The sequence below is a fragment of the Sapajus apella genome, unplaced genomic scaffold (assembly GCF_009761245.1).
Source record: "Sapajus apella isolate SASKATOON/1434 unplaced genomic scaffold, GSC_monkey_1.0 scaffold208, whole genome shotgun sequence".
NCBI lineage: Eukaryota > Metazoa > Chordata > Mammalia > Primates > Cebidae > Sapajus > Sapajus apella.
Genome location: NW_022437148.1, coordinates 467,132 through 490,090, shown reverse-complemented (window position 1 = coordinate 490,090; position 22,959 = coordinate 467,132). Strand labels below are relative to the sequence as shown.

The 22,959-nt window shown below is 51.4% G+C and overlaps 1 protein-coding gene across 1 annotated transcript in view; it reads right to left on the bottom strand.

Moving 5' to 3' along the window:
• Nucleotides 1–6,605: 6,605 nt before the first annotated feature.
• The window catches only part of TNFRSF13B (TNF receptor superfamily member 13B), a 42,789-nt gene continuing 26,435 nt past the window's right edge, over nt 6,606–22,959 (bottom strand). The window contains exons 2-4 of the mRNA XM_032270319.1: nt 21,939–22,169; nt 7,753–7,938; nt 6,606–7,222 (exon numbers count right to left, since the gene is read on the bottom strand). Coding sequence (XP_032126210.1) covers nt 6,960–7,222; nt 7,753–7,938; nt 21,939–22,169 — 680 coding nt within the window. The 3' untranslated portion in view covers nt 6,606–6,959. The remainder of the gene's footprint in view (nt 7,223–7,752; nt 7,939–21,938; nt 22,170–22,959) is intronic.

Genomic DNA, 22,959 nt, shown 5'->3' with positions numbered 1-22,959 from the left:
CCAGACTGTCAGCTCCACCCCGGGCAGGCGTCCCAGAAGTGGCAGGTCTCAGAGTTCACCCCGCCCCCCTCCCCCAGGCTCCTCTTCTCTCCATCCTGTGAGTCCTGAGAGGTCAGCTCCAGGCTGGGCTCCCCTTCTCAGGCCCAGAGCCCTTCCCAGCACCACTCCTGGGCCTTCAGCTGCACTCTCTGTTGCCCTGCCCCGCCCCGCCCCCGGCCTCACCGTTGAGATGCCCAGGCCAGGTCCTGCCCTTCTTCTCCCCCAGCCTCCCATGGTCACAGTCCTTGATGTCCCCATGCCACTCCCTATAGGGTGCCTCAGCTGGGCCCCCTGAACTTTCAGAGGGGCACAACTATCCATAGGCCTGACCAGGTGTCCCCTAGCCCTGTGGCCACCACCCTCAGATTTCACCAGGGCAGACCCTAAGGGGACAGGGCCAAACCCTCAGGCTGCCCTCTCTCTCCTGCTGACATGGAGCCCTTAGTGCTGAGAGCTCAGGGGCCTGACCCAGCCCCCTCTGTCCCACCCACTCTCCTGAGCTCCCTAAATGGGTCTCGAGGCTCTGCCCTAACCCTGACCATGGGCTGGACCTGCGGGAGAGCCAGTGAGGAGCTCTGACCCTGGAGAAAAGGTTGGTGTGAGCCAGGGAAACATGTCCCATCTCAGAGAGGCTTTTCTAAAAACAAAACCCGTCCCTGAGGTGAGACTGGTGGGTGGGGTGACAGAGGACTCACGCTGCAATCCAGAGGTGATCGGTGAATTTCCAGATGTTAACACACTCATGCTTCATGTGCATGGCTCCACATCCCTGTGACCTAGAAGGGGCCAGGGAGAGGGGCACAAGGTAGGGGCTTGGGGGCACGAGGGCATGGATGGCCTGTCCCTGTCCTGTGATCTTAGGGAGCCCAGGACCCTCTGACCAGGGCACAGTAGGTGAGGTGAGGCCCCACCTCCCTCAAGGAAGCAGCCTGACCTGCACCTGTTCCTAGTTGTCAAAAATGTCCCCTCGCCTCTGCATATGCAGGGTATCCATGACCTCATTCATCACCATCCCGAGAGACAAAGTCATTCAATGGTTCTGCTGTACCTGAGCGCTCCAGAAAATACCCAGACCAGTCCTGCTGTACCCCCAGACACCCTCCGGCCCGATGAGCCCCATCCTGCCACCTCTTCCAGGTGACATGGGGCCAGACCCAGTGACCCCACTCCTGCCCCAGTCTCTGGAGTCCTTGCCTCCAACCTAAGGTGGGCTCCTTTCTGAGGACTTGAGCATAGGGCAACCTGGAAAGAGAGGTCTATTGTCCTCAAATGCTCCAAGATGGACATACCCACACTGGCAGGACAACTGGCCCCCACCTGCCGAGGGCAAAGGGCTCATGATGAGCTGTTCCAGGAACCTGGAGGCAGATGGGGTCAGGGACTGGATGTCTCTATAGGATCGATCTCCATGAAGATACCTAGTTTTCTGTAGGAAGCAAGACATCTGGTGTCTGCTCTGTTTTATTGCAATTCTCGCTCATTCTGGCAAGGGAAGCCGCTTTAGGAATAATGCCAGCCAAGCCAGGAGGATGTTTGGTTTGGAGGAAAAATGATCTGTTGAATCCGGAGCAGCCTCTTTGCTCATGGAGACCCCGTCTCAGGTGGAGGGACAGCAGACTCCGCAATTCCCAGCTGTCAATACAGGAGGGGGCTTCATTTTTCCAGGTCACCAAGAAACAAGAGAACTCTGGGGTCTTGGTCCCAGAGAATACCCAGGGGGGCTATCCCTCCCAGGAATACTTGGGGCAAACGAAGGGCAAGGCCTCCAGAGAATCAGACAGAGAAAGGGCTGCTCGGGGAAGGTCCTAGTCCCCAAGCCCCCTTGACCGTGAGGGCAGTCATCACCCTCCAGGCAGCCCTCCAGAGCTTCTTCATTTTCCACAACTGACTTAGGGCAAAGGGCTCCCTACCCCACTCCTAGACGAAGGACCCCATGTGTCCAGTGAGTCCCACAGCAACCGTCAGTGACTGCACCTGAAGTCTGAGTTGGTGAGACCTCCTTCCAGCTTAAGGCACAAAACTGGACTGAGAACCCCCACCTCCCCACCACCTATAGGGGGTCTATTTTAATGGCTCTTCTGGGGCCAGGCTCTGCCCCATTGAAGTCCAGAACTCCAGGAAGATTTGAAATCCAGGACAGGGAGGCCTCAGAGTTCAGGGCTTGAGCCCAGCCCAGCACATGGCAGGCCTGAGAGCACATCCCAGGGTCACATCTGGGGCCCTGGGCCAGTATCTGCTTCTCTGACTCTAGACAGCTCACTTGTCAAATGGGTACATTTGTGGACAGCACCCACTCCACAAAGTTGCTGTGAGGATGAAGGAAACAACTGTCCACCAGGTCAGTGCAGAATGGGCACCCGGTGAGTGCTCAGGGATGACCCTCCTCGGCTCCTGCCTAGAGGCCAGCACCGCCCACCCGGTGGCGACAGTCCCAGGTCGGCAGGGAGGGAACAGGGCAGGTCACACTCACCTGAGTCTGCGGATCCCGCTGTGCCTCTCACTTAGGAAAAGCCTCCTCTGCACAGAACCACACACCACTGTGTGTCTTGTCTCCAAGAGCTCCAGACACAGAGTAGGGCAGGCGGGTAGGTACCCAGCACCAGTGACACTGTGGGGTCACGGCACCCATTACAGTGGGCCCCTGCCTGGGTCAGCAGGGCCCAGAGTCAGCGCCCTCCAGCCCCTGAAGTGTCAACATGCGTGTGTGCGGTGTGTCTGTGCAGGTGAGTGTGCGCATGCGTGAGTGCCCTGATGCGCACATGCATGTGTCACTGCAGTGGCCAGGCCTGGCGGCCCCACTCACATGTGCACCCAGGTCATTGTCCCTGCCGCTACCCCTGGGACCCATAGCCAGCATCGGAACATCTCTGTGTGCTCCGCAATCTCAGACCTCCCCCTCTGGGCCAGTCCTGGGGATGCAGACGGGGAGATGAGCGGCTGACAGTTGAAGGCTGAGGGTTGAGGGCAGAGGGCCTCAGTGCCCCTTCCTTAGCAGGGACTCAGCTAGGGTGTAATGGGTAGGTCTGTGTGGCAGAGCCGGATCCCACACACCTCCTCACTCCTCCTCCCAGTAACCCTCTGGGGTGCCACGGCTCCTCCCTGCTGTGGACGGAGGAAAGGAGGGTCCAAGGACAAACCCCTGCCTAAGGTCACCTAGTGGCCAGCTGGCCAGGCCCCTCTAGCCAGGCCTCCACTGACCAGGTTTGCTGTGTCTGAGCCCCAGAGTTCAACTGATCAGACCCCTGAGGCGTGGTACTCAGTCCCCTACCTATGGCCCCCTCAGTCCACAGACCCTTCCCTCCCTCATCATATGAGTCTTGAGCCGGGATGGACCCCCACTCCAGGACACAGGGAGAGGCCGTTGGTCCCAGGCTCTGGTGCCTAGCTTCACACTCGCCCCACAAGGTCCTCTGGGCCCATCACAAAGTGGGCAGTGACGTAGCCTGGCACACCTGGACACACTCTCTGGGCCTGTTCCTGAGCCACACAGCCAGAGGAACAGGAGGACGTTTGTCAGGCCAGGCACTCCACTCTGCTGGGTCTTCCAGGGTCCTTCCCACCGGGGCTGGATCCAGAGACACAGCACAGAGGCCCCAGGGTGACCGGCCCAGAACTCTCGAGACTGGGCGGGGGACCACACAAGGGCTATCCCTAGACAGCCAGAAGACCCTTTGCTGGTTTCTTGGCACCTCATTTCTCACCAGCCACCCTCCCCCACCAGGAATCCCCTTCATGCGGAGTCAATGAGAAGAGGAAGATGGTCACAGGATCCGTGGAAAGAAGGAAAACCAAAGATGGGTGGGGGAAGAGTTGGGAGTGCAGTGTTGTAAGGTTCCTATACTATGCGTGTTATCTGAGGGTTGGCTGTGATCAATTAGAGGTATATCTTGTAGACAACCCACACACACCACACACACACACCCACACGCACATGCGCACACACGCACACACATACACACACAAGCATATGCACACAAACACAGGCACACACATGCACACGCACACGCACATGCGCGCGCACACACATGCACATGCATGCACGCACGCACACACTACACACACGCACGCACGCGCACACACACACACACTACACACATGCACACACACATGCACACACACGCGCGCACACACACGCGCGCAGAGAAAGAGACAGGGTCTTACTTTCTCACCAGGGCTGAAGTGCAGTGGCCTAATCACAGCTCACTGCAGCCCTGACTTCCCAGGCTCAAGCGATTCTCCCACTTCAGCCTCCTGAATAGCTGGGACTACATGTGTGGGCCCCCATGCCTGGTTGCTTTTGAAATGTTTTCTTGTAGAGAAGAGATCTTGCTAGACAGAAGGTCCAGGCTGGTCTGGACCTCCTGGCCCCAAGCAATCCTCCAGCCTCGGCCTCTTAGAGTTAGGATTACAGGCATGAGCCACTGCACTCGGCTTACACGTGTTTTTAAGAGGCATAAATACTAAGGTCAGTGTTGCCATGAAGTCAGGCAGGGGATGGGAAACTGTGGCCCATAATCCAGAGGCAGCCCCCCCCTTGTGGTGAATGAAGGTTTATTGGAGCCGCAGTTCCTCCCCTGTGTTCATTTCTCGTCTGTGGCTGTCTTGGGACTGCGGCGGCAGAGCTGAGGAGTTGTTGAGTAAGCACAACAAAGACCGCAGGGTCCGCCAAGCCCAAGATGCTTACTACCAGGTCCTTTGCAGAAAAATCTTGCTGAGCCCTGGGGAGGGGGCCAGGTGGCAGCGGGGAGGCCAGTGGGGAGGCTGGTACAGTAATCCAGGTGAGAAATGATGGGAAGTCAGATTAAAGAGGGCATGACAAGTGGCTGGAATCAGGATATATTTTGAGGGTAGGACCAATGGTACATGGATAAAGTGGACGGTATTTAGAGTTTCAAATTTTCTTTCTACCAAAGGATCCCTCTCTAGAAAAAAAAAGTACAAAAGATCAATTTAAAAAACTGACAAAGAAGCACCACGAGATTATTTGTGTGGTTGAAGCTGGGGTTGAGCCTGGGCACCCTGTGTTTTCAGCACCCCTAACACACCGGCTGTTCCAGAGGTACCCTCCAGGGCCCCTTCAGTTCAGACGAGCAGATCTGGAAACCACAGATCGGAAGGAATAGAAATCTGCACCTTACCCACAAGCCGTAACATTCTAAGCTGCGTCTTTGCCGCACACTGACGTAGGGCCACTTCGCCCACAGCCAGCAAGCGTCTGCCCAGTGCCAGGGTTTGTGTCCACCTTGTTACAAAAAGGCAGCTGTGTGTGTGAGGCACGGCGGTGAGGAAACAATGCTGCCTGGTCTCACCATTGGCCGTGTGGACTGGCAGGACCACGGGCCAGATGCATGTCTTGGACAGACACTCTTTAGATGCCAACTTGCCTGTAGACAACAATGACTCAGAGGTGACCTTGGGGAAGGCCTTGTGATGGGTCGAGTTTGTCCCCCGAAATTCCTGTGTTGATGTCCTAAGCCCCAGTGCTTGAGAATGTGATCTTGAAATAAATTAACAATGAAAACCAGGGTCAGTAGGGGGTGCCCAATTCAATATGACTGGTGTCCTTATGAAAAGGGGACATTTAGACAGAGTGATGAGACACAGGAAGGCCACCTACACGCCCGGAGAGAGGCCTGGAACAGAGCCTTACTGCACCGCCCCGGAAAGGAAGCTTTCCTGCCAACACCTTGATCGTGAACTTACAGCCTCCAGGACTGTGAGACAGTGAGTTTCTGTTGCTGAAGCTGCCCAGTCTGTGGTACTTTAAGGCAGCCCTAGTGGACCCACACAGCCTGGTGGATGGTGAAAAGACAGGATGAGCGATGGAGCCCCTGGCTTCCTGTCTATACCTCCTGAGGTGCGATGTGGGATCGCTTGGTGAGTGTAGGTATGCAAGGTAATTTTGGAGGGTGCAGGGTGCATAATTCAGTGTACATTATTATGGATTTATCTTACCGTGAAAATGCTTCTAAGAATAGTTAAAGAACTTAAGGTTTACGTGCTACTCACGATACAGCTGTAAATGCTAATAAGAAGTGGATGAAAATGAAAACATTCTCTTGCTGTGGTCCAGGGAATTTCAATCTTTTTTGCAGCTTTGAGCTAGAGCTGCCCTCTCCTTCCTGTCCACTGCACACCCCCATAACACACACACGTACATACACACATGCACAGACACACGCATGTACACACACACACAAACGCATGCACACACCTGCACAGTCACACACGCTGTGCTTCATGCCTTCACTACGGAGGCACGGAAGGGAATGTGTGTCTGTGAGGAAATGGACAGCTGAAGCCTCTGGTTCCCTGGTGTCTGCACAGGCACCCTCCCTGCAGACCATTCTTTGGTCTCTTTCTCCCTCTTAGAGAAAGAGAGAAGCAGAGCCCCAGTGGGTACCCGGCTGCTTAGAGCCCAACCTAAGGTCACAAGCTTGCTCGTGAGCCTGGCGAGATGGGGGCACCACAGGTCCTCCCAAACCGAGGGCGCAGTGTTTGGTGGAGACTTGAGCCCAGGAAGGTGATAGGTGGGACGTCTCCGTTCATTAGACACAACCAAAACCCAGTGAGGAAGGGCCGCCACAGGTTTTATTCTCCAGGAGGAGGGGCTCTCGGGGGCTGAGAGCAGCAGGCACCAGGACTTTATCACGTGTGGTCCGGTGCTGGCGACCTAACAGCTGCACTGGAAACTGGGACCCAGAGCGCCTGGACCTCCTGCTCTGTCTCTCTCTGCCTCTCTGCCTCTCTGCCTCTCTGGCTCTTTCCCTCTCTGTCTCTCTCCCTCTCTGTCTCTCTGTCTCTCTCCCTCTGCCTCCTCTGTCTCTCTCTCCCCATATCTCTCTCCCTAGCTCTTTCCCCTCTCCTCATCTCTCTTTCTCTCTCCCCCTCTCTCCATCTGTCTCCCTCATCCTTTCCCTTTATGTCCCCATTGATGCACCCGGGCCCCCCTCCTGGTCAGGCACACACACGATGCCAAGGTGGCTGTCTGGGATATGCGGGCAGGGCTGCAGAACTGTGGTCCTGGCGTGGCATCCCCACCCTCCAGTGCAAGTGGGGTCAGGGGTCTCAGGCGTGACCGTGCTCTCTTGGGTGGGCACCCTGCATTCGGGGAAGCAGAAGCTGCAAGTCTCCACTGGCTCGGGGGATGTGCCCATGTGGTTGCTGGCTTCCACTGCGTGACCTGCAGAGGCGAGAGCGGAGGGTGTGGGCCAGGTCTGGCCCTGCACCGGGGTAGGGGTGATGGTGTGGGCTGCCGTACTCTCCCTGGCCCAGGAACTGAGGGCAATCACCCACCAGCCTAGGATGCCCCCAGGCCAGTGTCAGTGTCCCCCAGTTGCTGACCAGAACCTGTGCTGGGACAGGGGTGGGCAGGCAAATCTTGGCTCTCACTTCTGCCCAGCCCCAAGCCTGCCATGCCCACCAAGGGGACGCTCCTCCCGTGCTTAGCCCTGATGGCCCTGCATCCCGAGGACCTCAGGCTCAGGCAAGCCTGAAGGCCAGCACCCCACACCCACCCTTCCTGGGTGCCACTCTCCCAGGTATCTGCCTTCCATGATATCTTAACCTGATCTTATCAAGCTACAGCAGGTAACAGGGATGAGCCCCGGGCCTCTCTGCCTAGAAGCAGGGGCAGTGATAGGACTGAGGGGTGGCCCGAGGCTCATCACCCAAGCAGCGAGATGGGCGAGGACCCCAGTTCCATGCACTTACCCTGGGAAGACTTGGCCGGACTTTGACAGGGCCTTGTGCGGGGCTGGCAGGAACAGGGATCCCCCCTCTTCTTAAGGAAGCAGGCCACCGCCACCAGGAAGCAGCAGATGACGGCACACAGGCAGAGCCCCAGCGTGCTGTAGACCAGGGCCAGCTGATCCGCACTCAGCTTCTGCCCTGGGAGAGCTGCAAGACAGCGGGAGACCCCTCTGCAGTGCCTTCTCCTCTTCCCCTCATTAGGCTCCCGCAATCCACATGCGTCTGACCCACCCTGCTGCTGGGCTCCTCTCCCGACGCTGAGGCTGCTGGGAAGCTCTCTGGATCCTGGAGGAAGTTGATTCACTCCTCCATCCTGGTAGCAGCTTCCCAAGACCTCGAAGCTGGAAACGTGATCTGGGCCTTCTTGTTACAGCCTTAGCAAGTGGATGGAGACATCCACTTGCTAAGGCTGTAACTGGGACAGCACCGGAGATGGGCTGATGGGCGAACAGATGAATGGACGGCGCTCCAGGGAGCATGTCCCCGTGCATCCTGAACTGGGCCCTTCCTCCAGGGAGAAACCTTCCTGGGTGAGGGTTTAGAGTCGTCCCTTGGTATAGTATCCATGGGGTTTGGTTCCAGGATCCCCCACAGATACCAGAATCCACAGATGCCCGAGGCCTGATATACGATGCCCTCTTATTTGCATATAACCTATGCACATCCTCCTGTACAATTAGATTCATCTCTAGATGACTTACAATACCAAATACAATATAGATGCCACGTAAATGGGTGCTATACTGTGTTGTTTAGGGAATAACAAGAAAAAATGGCTGCAGAGTCAGTATAGATGCAACTATTCATTTTCTTTCCTATTTTCCAGCCACTGTTGGTGGTCTGCTGATGAGACAGGGTTTCTGTTTGGTAATAAAAATGGTCTTGGGCTGGGCGCGGTGGCTCAAGCCAGCCTGTAATCCTAGCACTTTGGGAGGCCGAGGCGGGCAGATCACAAGGTCAGGAGATCGAGACCATCCTGGCTAACCCCATCTCTACTAAAAATATGAAAGATTAGCCGGGCATGGTGGCAGGCACCTGTAGTCCCAGCTACTCAGGAGACTGGGGTAGAAGAACCTCTTGAACCCAGGAGGCGGAGTTTGCAGTGAGCCAAGATCACACCACTGCACTCCAGCCTGGGCAACAGAGTGAGACTCTGTCTCAAAAAAAAAAAAAGGTCTCAAATTAGACAGTGGCTGTGGCTGCATAACCTTATGATGTGCTAAAATCCACTGGGTGTACACATCAAAATGGCAAATTTGCTGGTATACAAATTCTGCCTCGATTTTTTTAATGGTGTTAATTGTCCTTCAATTTTTTTTTTTTTTTGAGACAGAGAGCAGGAGGATTAAGGGGGATGCTGTGAAGGAGTGCCCGACACAAAGTGGGACTCACTGTTCTAGATGTGTTGTGTTAAACGTGGCTCATCTGTCCTTCCACCCAGAGCCTGGAGGATGCCTAACTCCAGGGACAGGGAAAAGATTGGGATAAGGAGAACTTCCAAAGGGAGGGCTTTTGCCCAAGCTGAGTCTGTCTCTGGCATCCAAACCTGGAGGCGTAAGTCCTGAGTTACAGGCCGTCCAGGTGCCCTGCTGCCCAAGGCCCTCCTGGTTGGCACCTGCTGTCCTGGTCTTACTAGTGTAACATCACCTGTTTTACTCTCAAACCATAGTGGTCCCTCTGTGTCCATGACACTGCTGTGAACATTCACATCCACCTGTTTGAGTGGATGGATGTTTTCCGTTTTCTTGGGTGGATAGCTAGGAGAAATAATGGCTGATTCACATGACTGATGAGAACAAAATTTGATGTGTGTGATGAATTATATTGTTTACTGAGAAATGATGGCAAGGAACACCGAGCTGTCCGCAGGTGGAAAACTGCTCAGGGTGTTCTAGAATAAGTAAACAATAGATAGATGTCATGCAATAGTTAAACTAGTTCTTAAAACACAGGATACATGGCCCTGCCCCCATTGCTCCCTCGCAAAGAATGCTTTCTAGTTTGTTTTTAAATAGTAGTGAACAGGCACTAGCTGCCTGCCTAGTTTATCTTTATTCTATGAAAACACATAGAACACCTGCTTGTTAGAAATAATCACTTGTTCACACTTGAATATATTCACAAGTGAATAAATACGTGGGTCAGAGTCTGCTTGGGCTCTCAGCTGGGGATGCTGTCAGCCCCCTGAGCCCACTTTGCACTGTAAACTTGTGTCTGACTCTTAATTCCTTCAGTGCCGCCTGAGTTGGGGTCTCCATGACCATGCTGGTCTCAGTAAGTGGCGCCCAAAAGTGGAAATCAAACCCAGGATGAAGAGTTGCCTGAGCAATGGAGAAAGGAGAAACTAATCTAAGCTGAAGGACACCCGAGAACGCTTGAAAAAATCTCCCAGGTAAATTAGGGGGAGCTTGGAAGCATCAGGGTAACAACGGGACAAGGTTCAAGCAAATGCAAAGCTGATCTTTTTTTTTTTTTTGAGACGGAGTTTCACTCTTGTTACCCAGGCTGGAGTGCAATGGCGCGATCTTGGCTCACCGCAACCTCCGCCTCCTGGGTTCAGGCAATTCTCCTGCCTCAGCCTCCTGAGTAGCTGGGATTACAGGCACACGCCACCACACCCAGCTAATTTTTTGTATTTTTAGTAGAGATGGGGTTTCACCATGTTGACTAGGATTGTCTCGATCTCTTGACCTCGTGATCTACCCACCTCGGCCTCCCAAAGTGCTGGGATTACAGGCTTGAGCCACCGCGCCCGGCAGGCAAAGCTGATCTTAGCTTGCTTTATCATTTCCTTAGAAGACGGGGAGTTAAAGTTAGTCGTAGCCGCTTAACACAGCTTTTTAATGCAGTTGAAAGATATTGCCCCTGGTTTCCTGAGCAGGGAACTATGAATATAGAAGAATGGGAAAAAGTGGGTACTATTCTAAAAAAGGCATGTAAAGAAGGAGCTGAGGATATTCCTATTCCAGTGTGGTCAGTTTGGGCAACAGTGCATTCAGAATTAGAGCCATTTCGAACTGATCATGAGGAGGAAGACTCAGCGGAAGAAGGAGAATGTAATTGGGATGAGGAAATTAAAGATAACCCAGTTAAGAAAAAAGTAAAAAAAATGAGGAGAAAGAAGGAGTTTGTCTGTCAGCCCCTCCTCAGTGTTTAACCAAAGAGTGGCTAGATCCACCTGACATTCCTCCGTTAGAGGAATCAGAGGCTGTTTCTAAAGTGAAATTTGCTGCTCCAGTGGTAGTATTTACGCCCTCCACAGCAGTAATTGGGAAACTACACATGGGGCATATGTTCCTTTTCCTCCTTTGTTGCGACCTATGACGTGGTTAGATCCCCCCGTGGATTGGGTCTATACAGGCTGGAATACAACAGGCTCGCAGGGATGGAGATGCAGAGGCTTGGCAGTTTCCTATTACAATACACCCCCCCAAATCAACAAGGACAGTTTCAGGTAACACTTGAGCCTTTTCCATGTAAACTTTTAAAAGAATTTAAACAAGCGATTAGCCAATATGGCCCGGGATCTTCGTTTGTTATGGGCCTGTTAAAAAATGTGGCCGCCTCTAATAGGTTAATTTCTGCTGACTGGGACAGTAACTCGAGCTTGCCTGTTTCCTTCTCATTTCCTACAGTTTAGGACCTGGTGGGCTGACAAGGCTAATATTCAAGCTAATATGAATGCCAATGCTCAGCCTCCAATGAAAATTACTGCAGAACAGCTCACAGGAATCAGGGCATGGGCTCCTTACGTGCACAGGTTGCTATGGCTGATTTGACCATAGAGCAGGTTAGGAAGGTGTGTTTAAGAGCCTGGAAAAAGATTACGTTGGGAGGTAAAAAATTTCCATCTTTTAGCACAGTGAGACAAGGGCCAAAGGAGCCATATGCAGGCTTCATAGCTAGACTACAAGAAGCAGTAAGAAAGGCAATCGCAGACACAGAAGGTCAGGACATAGTGCCACAGTTGCGAGCATTTGACAACACAAATGCAGAATGTCAGGCTGCCATATGACCTATTAAAGGAAAGGCTCTTTTTTTTTTTTTTGAGACAGAGTTTTGCTCTTGTTACCCAGGCTGGAGTGCAATGGCGCGATCTCGGCTCACCGCAACCTCCGCCTCCTGGGTTTCACCATGTTGACCAGGATGGTCTCGATCTCTTGACCTTGTGATCCACCCGCCTCGGCCTCCCAAAGTGCTGGGATTACAGGCTTGAGCCACCGCGCCTGGCCTAGGAAAGGCTCATTTGATGGAGTACATTAAAGCTTGTGATGATACTGGAGGAAATTTGCACAAAGCTATTTTATTAGCACAAGTCATGGCAGGTTTAAAAATAAACGAAGGAGGTATGCCTTTCCCTGGAGCTTAACTGTAGAAAAAGGGGACATATAAAAAAGGATTGCAGACAAAACCTCAAAGCAGGGCAGCCTGTAGCTCTAAGTAATTTGATGGTGGCTGTGATGGCGGTTATCACCACTGCAGTGAGAATTCCTGGAGCTGGGGCAGAAGTGAAAGGAAATTTTACATATTGGATCCTTTGTTGCGATCTGTGATATGGTTAGATCCCCCCTTAGATGTATACACTAATGAGAGCTTGTGGATGCTGGAGCCAGTAGATAATCAGGGCCCATCTCATCCTCAAGAAGAAGGTACTTTGATGAATCTCTCAGCTTTGAACATCTACCTATATGCCTAGCAGAAGCGGAAGGATGTTTAAAAGCAAAAATTCAAGCATGGCTAGCCATAATACCTGCAAAAAGTCACACTTGAGCTCAGTTACATATGATCTCTGGCTTTAGTATTTTTTATAATAATTCAGGAAATAAAAGTTACGTTTTGCTTCCCAAAACCTACATGCAGACAAAATAAAGAGTGGTCCTCTAGCTGGGCGCGGTGGCTCACACCTATAATCCCAGCACTTTGGAGGCTGTGGTGGGCGGATCACGAGGTCAAGTGATCGAGACCATCCTGGCCAACATGGTGAAAGCCTGTCTCTAGTAAAAATAAAAAATTAGCTGGGCATGGTGGCATTGCAGCTACTCGAGAGGCTGAGGCAGGAGAATTGCTTGAATTTGGGAGGCGGAGGTTGCAGTGAGCTATGATTGTGTCACTGCACTCCAGCCTGGTGCCTGGCAACAGAGCAAGACTCTGCCTCAAAAAAAAAAAAAAAAAAAGAGTGGCCCTCTAACTTAAAAATATTAATCTGGGAAGATTGTGTTTTGGCAGAGGCTCAACTGCTGTACAATGATTTCCATGGAATTGTTATTGATTGAGCCCCTAAGGGGATAGTTAGCATTAATTGCACCTGTCAGCCCTCTTGTTGTGACACGGAATCACTTCGGCGGCAGGTAGAACATAATAACTGTTCTGAGTCAATATGCACTGAGACAAATGCCCCTATTATTTGGAGAAATGGGGATAGGGCAAGACCACGATCAAGAATGATTTGGCCAAGATTGGGAACTGAACAAAGAGAGCTTTGGAAGATGTTTATGGCTTTAAAACCAATCAAGGTCTGGGAAGGAAAGTATAGTAGAGGATTGGATTCTAATTCTCATCCCTGGGAGTTTTTAAGAAACAAAACTATATGGATTGGGAGCTGTGTTAAACCTCCTTACCTGGCAGGGGTAGGAGAACTACAAATTAACTTCGTTAACTCCGAAGCAGCATGTCAAAACTGTAGAGTGTTTTCTTGCATTAATCCTTCTCTGTTCAACTCTCATCGATCTATATATATCGTTAGTTAGAGCCCGAGAGGGAATCTGGCTACTTGTAAATCTGTCTCCTCCCTGGGAAGTGTCTCCCTCAGTGCACATTCTTACTGACATTTTCCAAAAGGTTTTAAAATGTACCTGAAGATTTATTGCAACTTTAATTTTAGTTAGTATGGGTCTGATTGCAGTCATGCCCACAGCAGCTGTGGCCGGAGTAGTCTTGCGCTCCTCCAAACAAAACGCTGAGTTTGTCAACAATTGGCAAAGGCACTCCACTTTGCCGTGGAATTCTCAAACAAAAATAGATCAGAATCTAGCTAATCAGATTAATGGCCTTAGGCAAGCGGTCCTCTGGTTAGGGGACAGAGTAGTCAGTCTAGAATACAGAATTCTGTTACATTGTGATAGGAATACTTCTGATTACTGTATTACTCCTCATCCGTATAACAAGACAGCATAACTGGGAAAAAATAAAGCATCACCTCAGAGCGCGTGCTGGAAATTGATCTCTGGATACTTTTAAATTAAAAGAACAAGTTTTTCAGGTTTCTCAAGCACTTTTAACTTTAATTCCAGGAACGGAAGTGCTTGAGGGAGCTGCCGATGGATGGGCAGCCCTACATCCAGTGACCTGGGTAAAAACACCTGAAGGAGCTATGGTGGCTGTTATGATTGTGTTCTGAATTCGTCTGATTTCTCTTTGTGTAGTCTGCAGGTGCGGATCCTGAATGCTTCGAGAAAGAGCTCACTAAGATAAAGCTGTGTTTGGTTACCTAGCTTTGCAGGAAAAGAAAGGGAAACATGATGAGAACAAATCTTGATGTGTGTGATGGGTTATATTGTTTACTGAGAAACGATGGCAAGGAACACCCAGCCGTCCCCAGGCGGAAAACTGCTCAGGGCATTCTAGAATAAGTAAACAATAGATAGGTGTCATGTGACAGTTAAACCAGTTCTTAAAACACAGGATACATGGCCCTGCCCCAATGCACCCTCGTAAAGAATGCTTTCTAGTTTATCTTTAATTAGTAGTGAACAGGCACTAGCTGCCTGCCTAGTTTATCTTTATTCTATGAAAAAACATAGAACACCTGCTTGTTAGAAATAATCACTTGTTCACAAAGAATAAATAAGTGGTCAGAGTCTGCTCTGGGCTCTCAGCTGGAATGCTGTCAGCCCCCTGAGCCCACTTTGCACTGTAAACTTGTGTCTGACTTAATTCCTTCAGCGCCGCCTGGGCTGGGGTCTCCATGACTGAGCTGGTCTCGCCACGTGATGACTTTGTTTCATTTTTTGAGGACCTGCTGGATGGCTCTGCACAGCATCCCACCATTCACATTCCTTTTTACAGATGGCAAAACTGAGTCTACAATATTGTTCCCAGTCTCAGACCTGCACCCAGGAGCCAGTGTGACCAACTCCCAGGCTGGTGCTCCAAGCCAGCAGGCTGCACAGGGGCCCCAGGGCTGGCGCTGTTCCTCTTCCGCACACATGCTCTAGATTCAGGAATCTCATAAAGGGACAGAACTGCCGGGACTCTTAGGGGCCATAAGTGTCACTCTGATATTTACGGGGGTGGGATGGGAACTCAGGGTGAGCTAGAGTCATTCCAGCAGCCTGTGGCTGGCCTTCATGTCTGCTGTCCAGAGCTCAGAGAGGCCTAAAGGAGGAAAGCAAAGTCCCCAGGACCTGCAAACTTGGTGCCACACATTCTGAATCAAACGCAAACAGTGCCCTGGAGGCATCAGCAGGGGAGACACTGGCAACCCTCAGAGCACAGACAGAATGCCCAGCTATAAGATGTTACTAGGTAGAAATGAACAGCATTGATTCAAGGAGGAAGACCAAACATTCGTGCATGTTTCAATGTTTCAGCATGAGGTTCTGAAATCTGAGTGTTCAGAGACCATGCTCAGAGCACAGTCACCTGATACCATGCCCTTGTGAACTATCTGGGCTGGGACTCATTCTATCCAGGAGAGTGCCGTCGGGGTGAGGCTGTGCCATTCTGGGCATCTGCCTCAAGAAGGCCTGAGAGCCTCGGTGTTTGCTCACTTGGGAGCCCTGAGCCACCACTGGAGAAGTCCAGTGGAGAGGGGCGGGCCCTGAGATCAGCTGGAGGAGAAGCAAGGTCCAAACATCCCAGCATCAGAGCTGAGCCTCCAATGGCTCTATCGCAGCACCATCTACAGGAGATACCCCAAGCAGGAGCACCAGAAGACCTGCCCAGCTGACCCCACCTCCCCACAGAGCCAGGCAAAGTCACAACACGAAGATAAGGATCTGGAAATGAGATCCTCCTGGATTAAGGTGGGCCCCAGAGCTAGTGGCAAATGTCCTTCTACAAGAAGAGAAGGGAGGAGACATAGGCATGGGAGAGAAGCCACGTGAAGACACAGGCAGAGATGGAAGATGCCTGGGGTAGCCACCAGAAGCTGGAGGATGCAGGGAAGAATCCTCGCCTGGAGCTTTCAGAGAGAGGGGTCCTGCTGATGCTTGGATCTGACTTCTGGCCTCCAGACCAGAAGACAGAGGATCAGTTTATATATATATATATTTTTTTAGACAGAGTCTTACTCTGTCTGGCTGGAGTGTAGTGGCATGATCTTGACTCCCTGCAACTTTTGCCTCCCGGGTTCAAGCAATTCTCCTGCCTCAGCCTCCAGAGTAGCTTGGACTACAGGTGCCTGCCACCATGCCCAGCTAATTTCTGTATTTTTATTAGAGATGGGGTTTCACCATATTGGCCAGGCTGGTCTCGAACTCCTGACCTCATGAGCCATACACCTTGGCCTCTCAAAGTGCTGGGATTACAGATGTGAGCCACTGCGCCCGGCCAGTTTGTGTTGTTTTAAGCATCCAGCATGTGCACACTGTCACCAGCAGCCCTGGGAAACAAATACAGCCTGTCCGAGGACAGTACCCACCCAGCCAGGTCTTCAGTCCTGGGCAGGGCTCTGCACACTTGGCAAACCCCAAGTCACTGAGGCTCCACAAGAGCCCTGTGACATCAGAGCCATTATGATCATTATAGGTGGGGACAGCAAGGCACGAGTAGCCCAGATGCACCTAGGTTAATTCTGATGTCGCAGAACGTTCAATATTTAGATCTCAGCACCAGTGGTTTTTCCTAACCTTATGCACTTTGATGCATTCCAGAACCTTATTCCTAGAAGTGGTCATGGGCGCCCCCAGTGTCTGTAGCACACTGAGGCTGAGCAGCTCCATGGCCATTGCCACGCCCTCCAGTTCCAATCTCATGCCAGTACGCTGTCCCTCTGTCCCCCTCCCAGGTCCTTGTCATCTCTGGTTCCCCTTATTGCCAGAAATAGCCTCTCACAGGGCCCCTGCTGCCATCATCACCATCTGGGGGCAACAGGGCACTCTCCCCATAGCCCTGCTCTGATGCCCTCCTCCCATGGCTTCCCCTGCCCCCAGCAGGACATTGGCCTCCCAGCCTGGCACATGGGGCCCACTGTCACCTGCTGTCTGGTCCCTCCTGGTCCCATTTCCAGCCGCCCCTGAATGCTTGCTCTTCCCAACTCAATCCTCTGCAGCCCCCCCCACATGGGGGACAGTTTCCTGCCCTTGGTGCTCCTCCTCCTCTGCCAGACAGATGAGCACCCCACCTGCTGGGGCAGGCTCCCTGGGCCACCTGCTCCCCTCCGGGAGAGGCAGACACTCCCTGCACCTGCCCCGGGGCCCAGGCAGGGAGCGCCTCACATCGGCCTGCAGTCGCTGCAACAGAAACCACACCAGTCTCCTCTGCTGCTCAACATCTCTGGCTATTTTCAGTCCAGCTTGGGAGCCTGCCCTGCTCTCCCCACGAAGCCCCATGTGTGAGCTGCAGGGCTTTCCATGTCCTCTTGGTGAGCATGGGGAGCTGTCAGCCTCTACCTTCAAATTAGATCTGGGGTGGGGTCCCTCCTGCTTTTGTGGAGTGACCACCACATTCCCACAGGCTGGGAGCCCCGGAGAAGGGATTTAGCCCAGCCTCCAGCACAGAGCCCCTCACAACCTCCCTGCCCCTAGCAGCACCTGTACATGCTGTTGCCCCTGCCTGGAACCCTATTCCCACTGTGTGGCTTCAACATGGTTGCTTTTCGAATGAGCAATTCCAGTGCACAGAGCACGTGCTCCCCCAAAATGTATTCTCCCAAATCATCCTCACAGTGACTCTGTGAAGGTGAACAACAGCCTCACAGAACTGAGGCTCAGAGAGGGTCGGTAGCTCACTCCAGACCACACAGCTTTTGAGGGACATAACTAGGGGTCTGGCTACGCACTCCACACCCCAGCCCAGCCTGCACTAAAGCTCCTCCTCGGGGAAGCCCTCCTTGTCTCTGTCTCCCCTGAGGCTGGGTTACGTGGCCCCGGTGCAGTAAGAGGAATGTGTCATCTGCCCAGCCTGTCCACTGCCTGACCTTTCACAGGACAGTGAGCACCACGGGTCTGAGATAGGACCTGCCTCGTTCGCTCCCCTCCCCACGCACAGCAAGCCCGCCACGGTCCTGGGTCCCACTAAGGAGTGGCAGTTCTGAATGCGATGCAGGAGAAACCTGGAGTGGGGTGAGGTGGGGTCTGGCAGGGCTGGAGAGGGGCAGCAGAATTCAGGGTGCCCACGAAGCGGACAGAGGACAGGTCAGCTCTTCCACTGTGTGCAGCTGGACAACTTGGTTACATGGTGTCCTCTGCTCCCTGTCCTCAAATAGGTCCACCTCTGGGTCCCTCCCCTGGCCATGTAGCTCTGTATTTCCTGTTTGCGGTCCACAGCAAACTCCCTTCCTTCCTCACCAGCCCATGCAGGCATCAGAGGACAGAGCAAAACAGACCTTAGCCCTGGGCCCCTGGAGAGGTGCAGGGCAGGGCAGTGCACAGCGACAGTCACGGAGCCACTGAAAGCTGCGCCACAGCAGAAGTGTTGCAGCTGAGGCAGGGTGAAGCGTGGTAATGCCGATCCCAGTGGCACCAACACGTCCTCACATGGCCTCCAATGCTCACAGCCTGGGGCTCCATCCCTGGAGCTAAGATGAGGCTCCGAGGTTCTGCCCAGCGCCCTCTGGGAAGGGGGCTTGGCTGGCGGACACACCTTGTCCCACGGGTGATAGTTCACCCCACAAGGAGCAATAGTCTTGTGGATGCTACTCTGGGTCATTTTGCTATTGCAGAGAGGGCAAACTTTGGAACCCCCAGACTGTGCTCAAATCCTGGCTCAGCCATGCACTCACTGTGTGACTCCCAGCAAGTCACTCCAAATTTGAGACTGCCTCTCCATCTGTGAGGTAGGTAGGAACGACCCGAAGGAGCGTCTATTGTATCGGAGGTGGGCAAGGTTCCAGTTTGGCGGGAAGTTTCAAATGCCTCACTGGATGCAGGGAAAGCATGAGGGTGGCCAGACACCAGGGCGGCAGTCATGGCCACTCACGTCTGTGGCTGAGCTCGTCAGCTCCTCTGTATCTACACCCCCTCCATGTGAATCTGCGCTTCCGCTCAGGAGAGGCTGTGTTAGATTAAAAACAGCCTTGGAATTCACCATGGCTACAAATTCCCCCCTCCCCATGCTTGCTCTGGCCACCAAGGGGTGGCGTCTGTTTCCCCTCCCCTGAATCCTCTGGCACTGTGATTGGAAAGAGATGCAGCGGAGGTGATGAAATGCAAGTTCCCAGGATGGGTGGGAGAGGCTGCGTGCTCCTGTCTGCTGCGCTCCTGTATCATCATGAGACGGACACATGTGGCCAGCCCACTGGTCCCAGGAGGATGAGAGGCACATGGAGCAGAGCCAGCCGGGCACAGCTGAGTCCAGCCAAACCCCCGACTCAGGAGGAAGCACACCTCCCCGCATTGGGGATGGCTTGTTATGCAGCAGCAGCTAACTGGCTGTAGAGCTGGAGATGCCAGGCTAAGTAGGGACAATGGGGTGCTGGGCAACCTCATCATCAGGCACATAGGCTCTGTCCTTGGGACCTGGGCCCTGAGGCCTGGCCTCATGGAAACAATGTTATCACAGGAAAGTCACGACAAAGGAAAGGATCCCATCAGCCCCCTGAGAAGAGCAGGCCTGCTGTTTCTCCTGGACTGGCCAAGAGCAGGGCAAATGCCATCACTAGTGTTTATGGATCCACACGGCATCCCCCTCTCATCCTTTCTGATGGCACAGAGCAGGGCAGGTGCACCAAGAGGTGTTTGCTGGGAGGATTAATTAGATCCTCTCCGATGCCTGACACTTAGCAGATGCCCAGCTCAACAGGAAACTTCTTCCCATGTCCGAAGTGGCCATCTCCAGCCATAAGTTTTTTCGTTTTCTTTATTTATGTTTTATTCTTTTTAATTTTTATTTTTTTGAGACACAGTCTCACTTTGTCCTCAGGCTAGAGTGCAGTGGCATGATCTCGGCTCACTGCAACCTCCACCTCTTGAGTTCAAACAATTTTCCTGCCTTAGCCTCCCAAGTAGCTGGGACTACCGGTGCGCACCACCATATCTGGCTAATTTTTGTATTTTTGGTACAGGTGGGGTCTCCGCTTGTTGATCAGGCTGATCTTGGACTCCTGTCCTCAAGTGATTGGCCCATCTTGGCCTCCCAAAGTGCTGGGATTACAGGCGTGAGCCACTGTGCCAGGTCTTTTCTTTTTACAATATGTTTTTCCTCTGGTAATGTCTAATGAACCACATAAACTTTTTTAGCAATACCTTTGCCTTCTCATTCTTAGGAAACCTCCCCTCCCTTGCCTCTAAGTGAAATCTGATGGATTCACAGCCAGATTCCACCAGACGCACAAAGAAGAGCTGGTACCAATTCTACTGAAACTATTCCAAAAAACCAAAGAGGAGTAGGGACTCCTCTTTAACTCATTCTGCAAAGCCAGCTTCACTCTGGCATCAAAACCTGGCAAAGACACAACAGCACAAAAGAAAACTACAGGCCGACATCCCTGAAGAACATACATGCAAGATGGATTTGAGATTTAAACGAAGACCCTAAACTGTGAGAGTCCTAGAGAAATCCCAGAAAATACCATTCTGGGTATTGATCCTGGGAAAGAATTTGTGACTAAGTCCTCAAGGGCAACTGCAACAAAACCCAAAATTGACAAGTGTGACCTAATTAAAGAGCTTCTGCACCACAAAACAAACTATCAACAGTGTAAACAGGCAACCTACAGAATGAGAGAAAATACGCACCCAGTGAAGGTCTAATATCCTTAATATATGAGGAAGTTAAACAATTCAAAAGGCAAAAACCAAATAACTGCATTAAAAAGTGGGCAGAAGACATGAACAGACACTTTTCAAAAGAAGAATGCAAGCAGCCAACAAACATGAGAAAATGCTCAACATCACTGATCATCAGAGAAACGCAAATCAAAACCGCAGTGAGGGACCGTCTCACACCAGTAAGAATGGCTGTTGCTGGCGAGGCTACAGAGAAAAGGGAACGCTTATGCACTGTTGGTGGAATGTAAATTAGTTCAACCACTGTAGAAAGCAGTCTGGAGATTCCCCAGAGAATTTAAAACAGAGTTACCATTCAGCACAGCAATCCCATTACTGGGTATGTATCCCAAGGAAAAAAAACCAAAGAAACCACACATGTATGTTCATTACAGCACTAAGCACAATAGCAGACATGGAATCAACCTAGGTGCCCATCAATGGCGGAATGGATAAAGAAAATGTGGTACATATACACCATGGAATACTATACAGCCATACAAAGAAAAAAATCATGTTCTTTGCAGCAACATGGATGCAGCTGGAGGCTGTTATCCAAAGTGGATTAACGCAGGAGCAGAAAATACCAAATGCTCTCACTTATAAGTGGAATGCTGAGCATTGCATACCGATGGACATCAAGATAGAAACAACAGACACTGGGGCCTACTAGAGGGGGGAGGAAGAGAGCGGACAAGGGCTGGAAAACTACCTGTCGGGTACTATGCCCACTACCTGGGTGACAAGACCATTTGTACCCCAGACTTCAGCATCAGGTAACATACCCATGTAACAAATCTACATGTGCACTCCCAGATCTAAAATAAAAGTTGAAATTATAAATAAAATAAGAATAGAAATAAATGGAGTCTGCAGCACTGGCAGAGGGCAGGCGGTGGCTGTTACTCAGGTGCGCACACAGATGGGTCTCCTGCTTGATTGTGCCTATGCTTTAAGAACTCACACCGCCTCAGCAGCTTCCAGTGCAAGGTTCTTACTCACATGGCAGGTCCTTTCTCCTGCTTTCTTCTTGCCCACAGGCTTCTGGAAATGTTGCCTGCATTGTTTTTTTTTATCTGGGATGACCTCCCTGGCTTCTGGCCATTTGCTTGGACTCTGGGCTTCATGCATTGTGGACTCTCCTGTTCTAGGCCTGGCATCAGGCTTCCCATTCTTTCTGACCCTGAGTGGCATCATGCAGGTTTGCCTCAGATAGCTTACCTGGACTTGCTTCTGAGCCTCTGTGCTCCAATCCTTGGTCTGAATTGTTTTCAACTTCTCCATTCCTCTGTCTCCTGAGCTCTGGTGGGAGGTTCACTGGGCTCCTGAGCTTGTTCTCACAGAGGAATGCACATTGCTTAGGGTGCTGTCCACAGATGGAGGCACAGCTGACACAGCGCCTCAGGAGATGGTCATAGAACCTGCCTTGTTCCTTGCGGCAGCTGAGTAACCCTGGGAGACAGAAATGTGTGATACTCCTGGGTAACACAGACCAGCAGGAGCTCTAAGTTTGGCTACAAAGGACATCAAAGTTAAAAAAAAAAATCATGGTAAAATTCCAGAAAGCAATCCCAGAGTAAGCCAAGTACTTGTACAATATACAAATTGAAGACTATGCATTGTCCTCTAAGTACTATTTTAGCTGCACTGCATTTTGATGTGTGGTATTTTTCCTCTATCTAGTTCAAAATGTACTTATTTTTCATTATTATTTCTTCTTTGACCTATGGATTATTTACAAGTGCATTTCTTAGTTTCCAAACGTATGAAGAATTTCAGTTATCATTTAAAATTGAGATCTAGATTACATTGTTACATAAGACCTTTACTGCATTTTTCAAGCCTGATCAAGGAGAAACATATTGCAAATTAGCATAAGGAATGAAGGGGAAAAACCAGAATCCTCTTTGGCAAGTTGGAGGAGGGAGCTGGAAGGAAAGTAGAAAAGTTCACATGAGTAATATTTCTTCTCTCTGAAGACTAAATGAGAATTACAGCAGCTCACACAGGTATCAGTGCCAAGGAGCAGAAGCCAAGGAAAGTAAAGCCCAATCACACTTGCCTTAAGACAGCACAGTGGACCCAACTTTGAAAGTGTAAAGAAATCTGTTTGGAACAATCAATTATCTAAAGCCTCAGAATATTTCTTTTTTTTTTTTTTTTTTTTTTTATTTTTTTTTATTTGACAGGGAGTCTCACTCGTCACCCAGGCTGGAGTGCAATGGTGTGATGTCGGCTCACT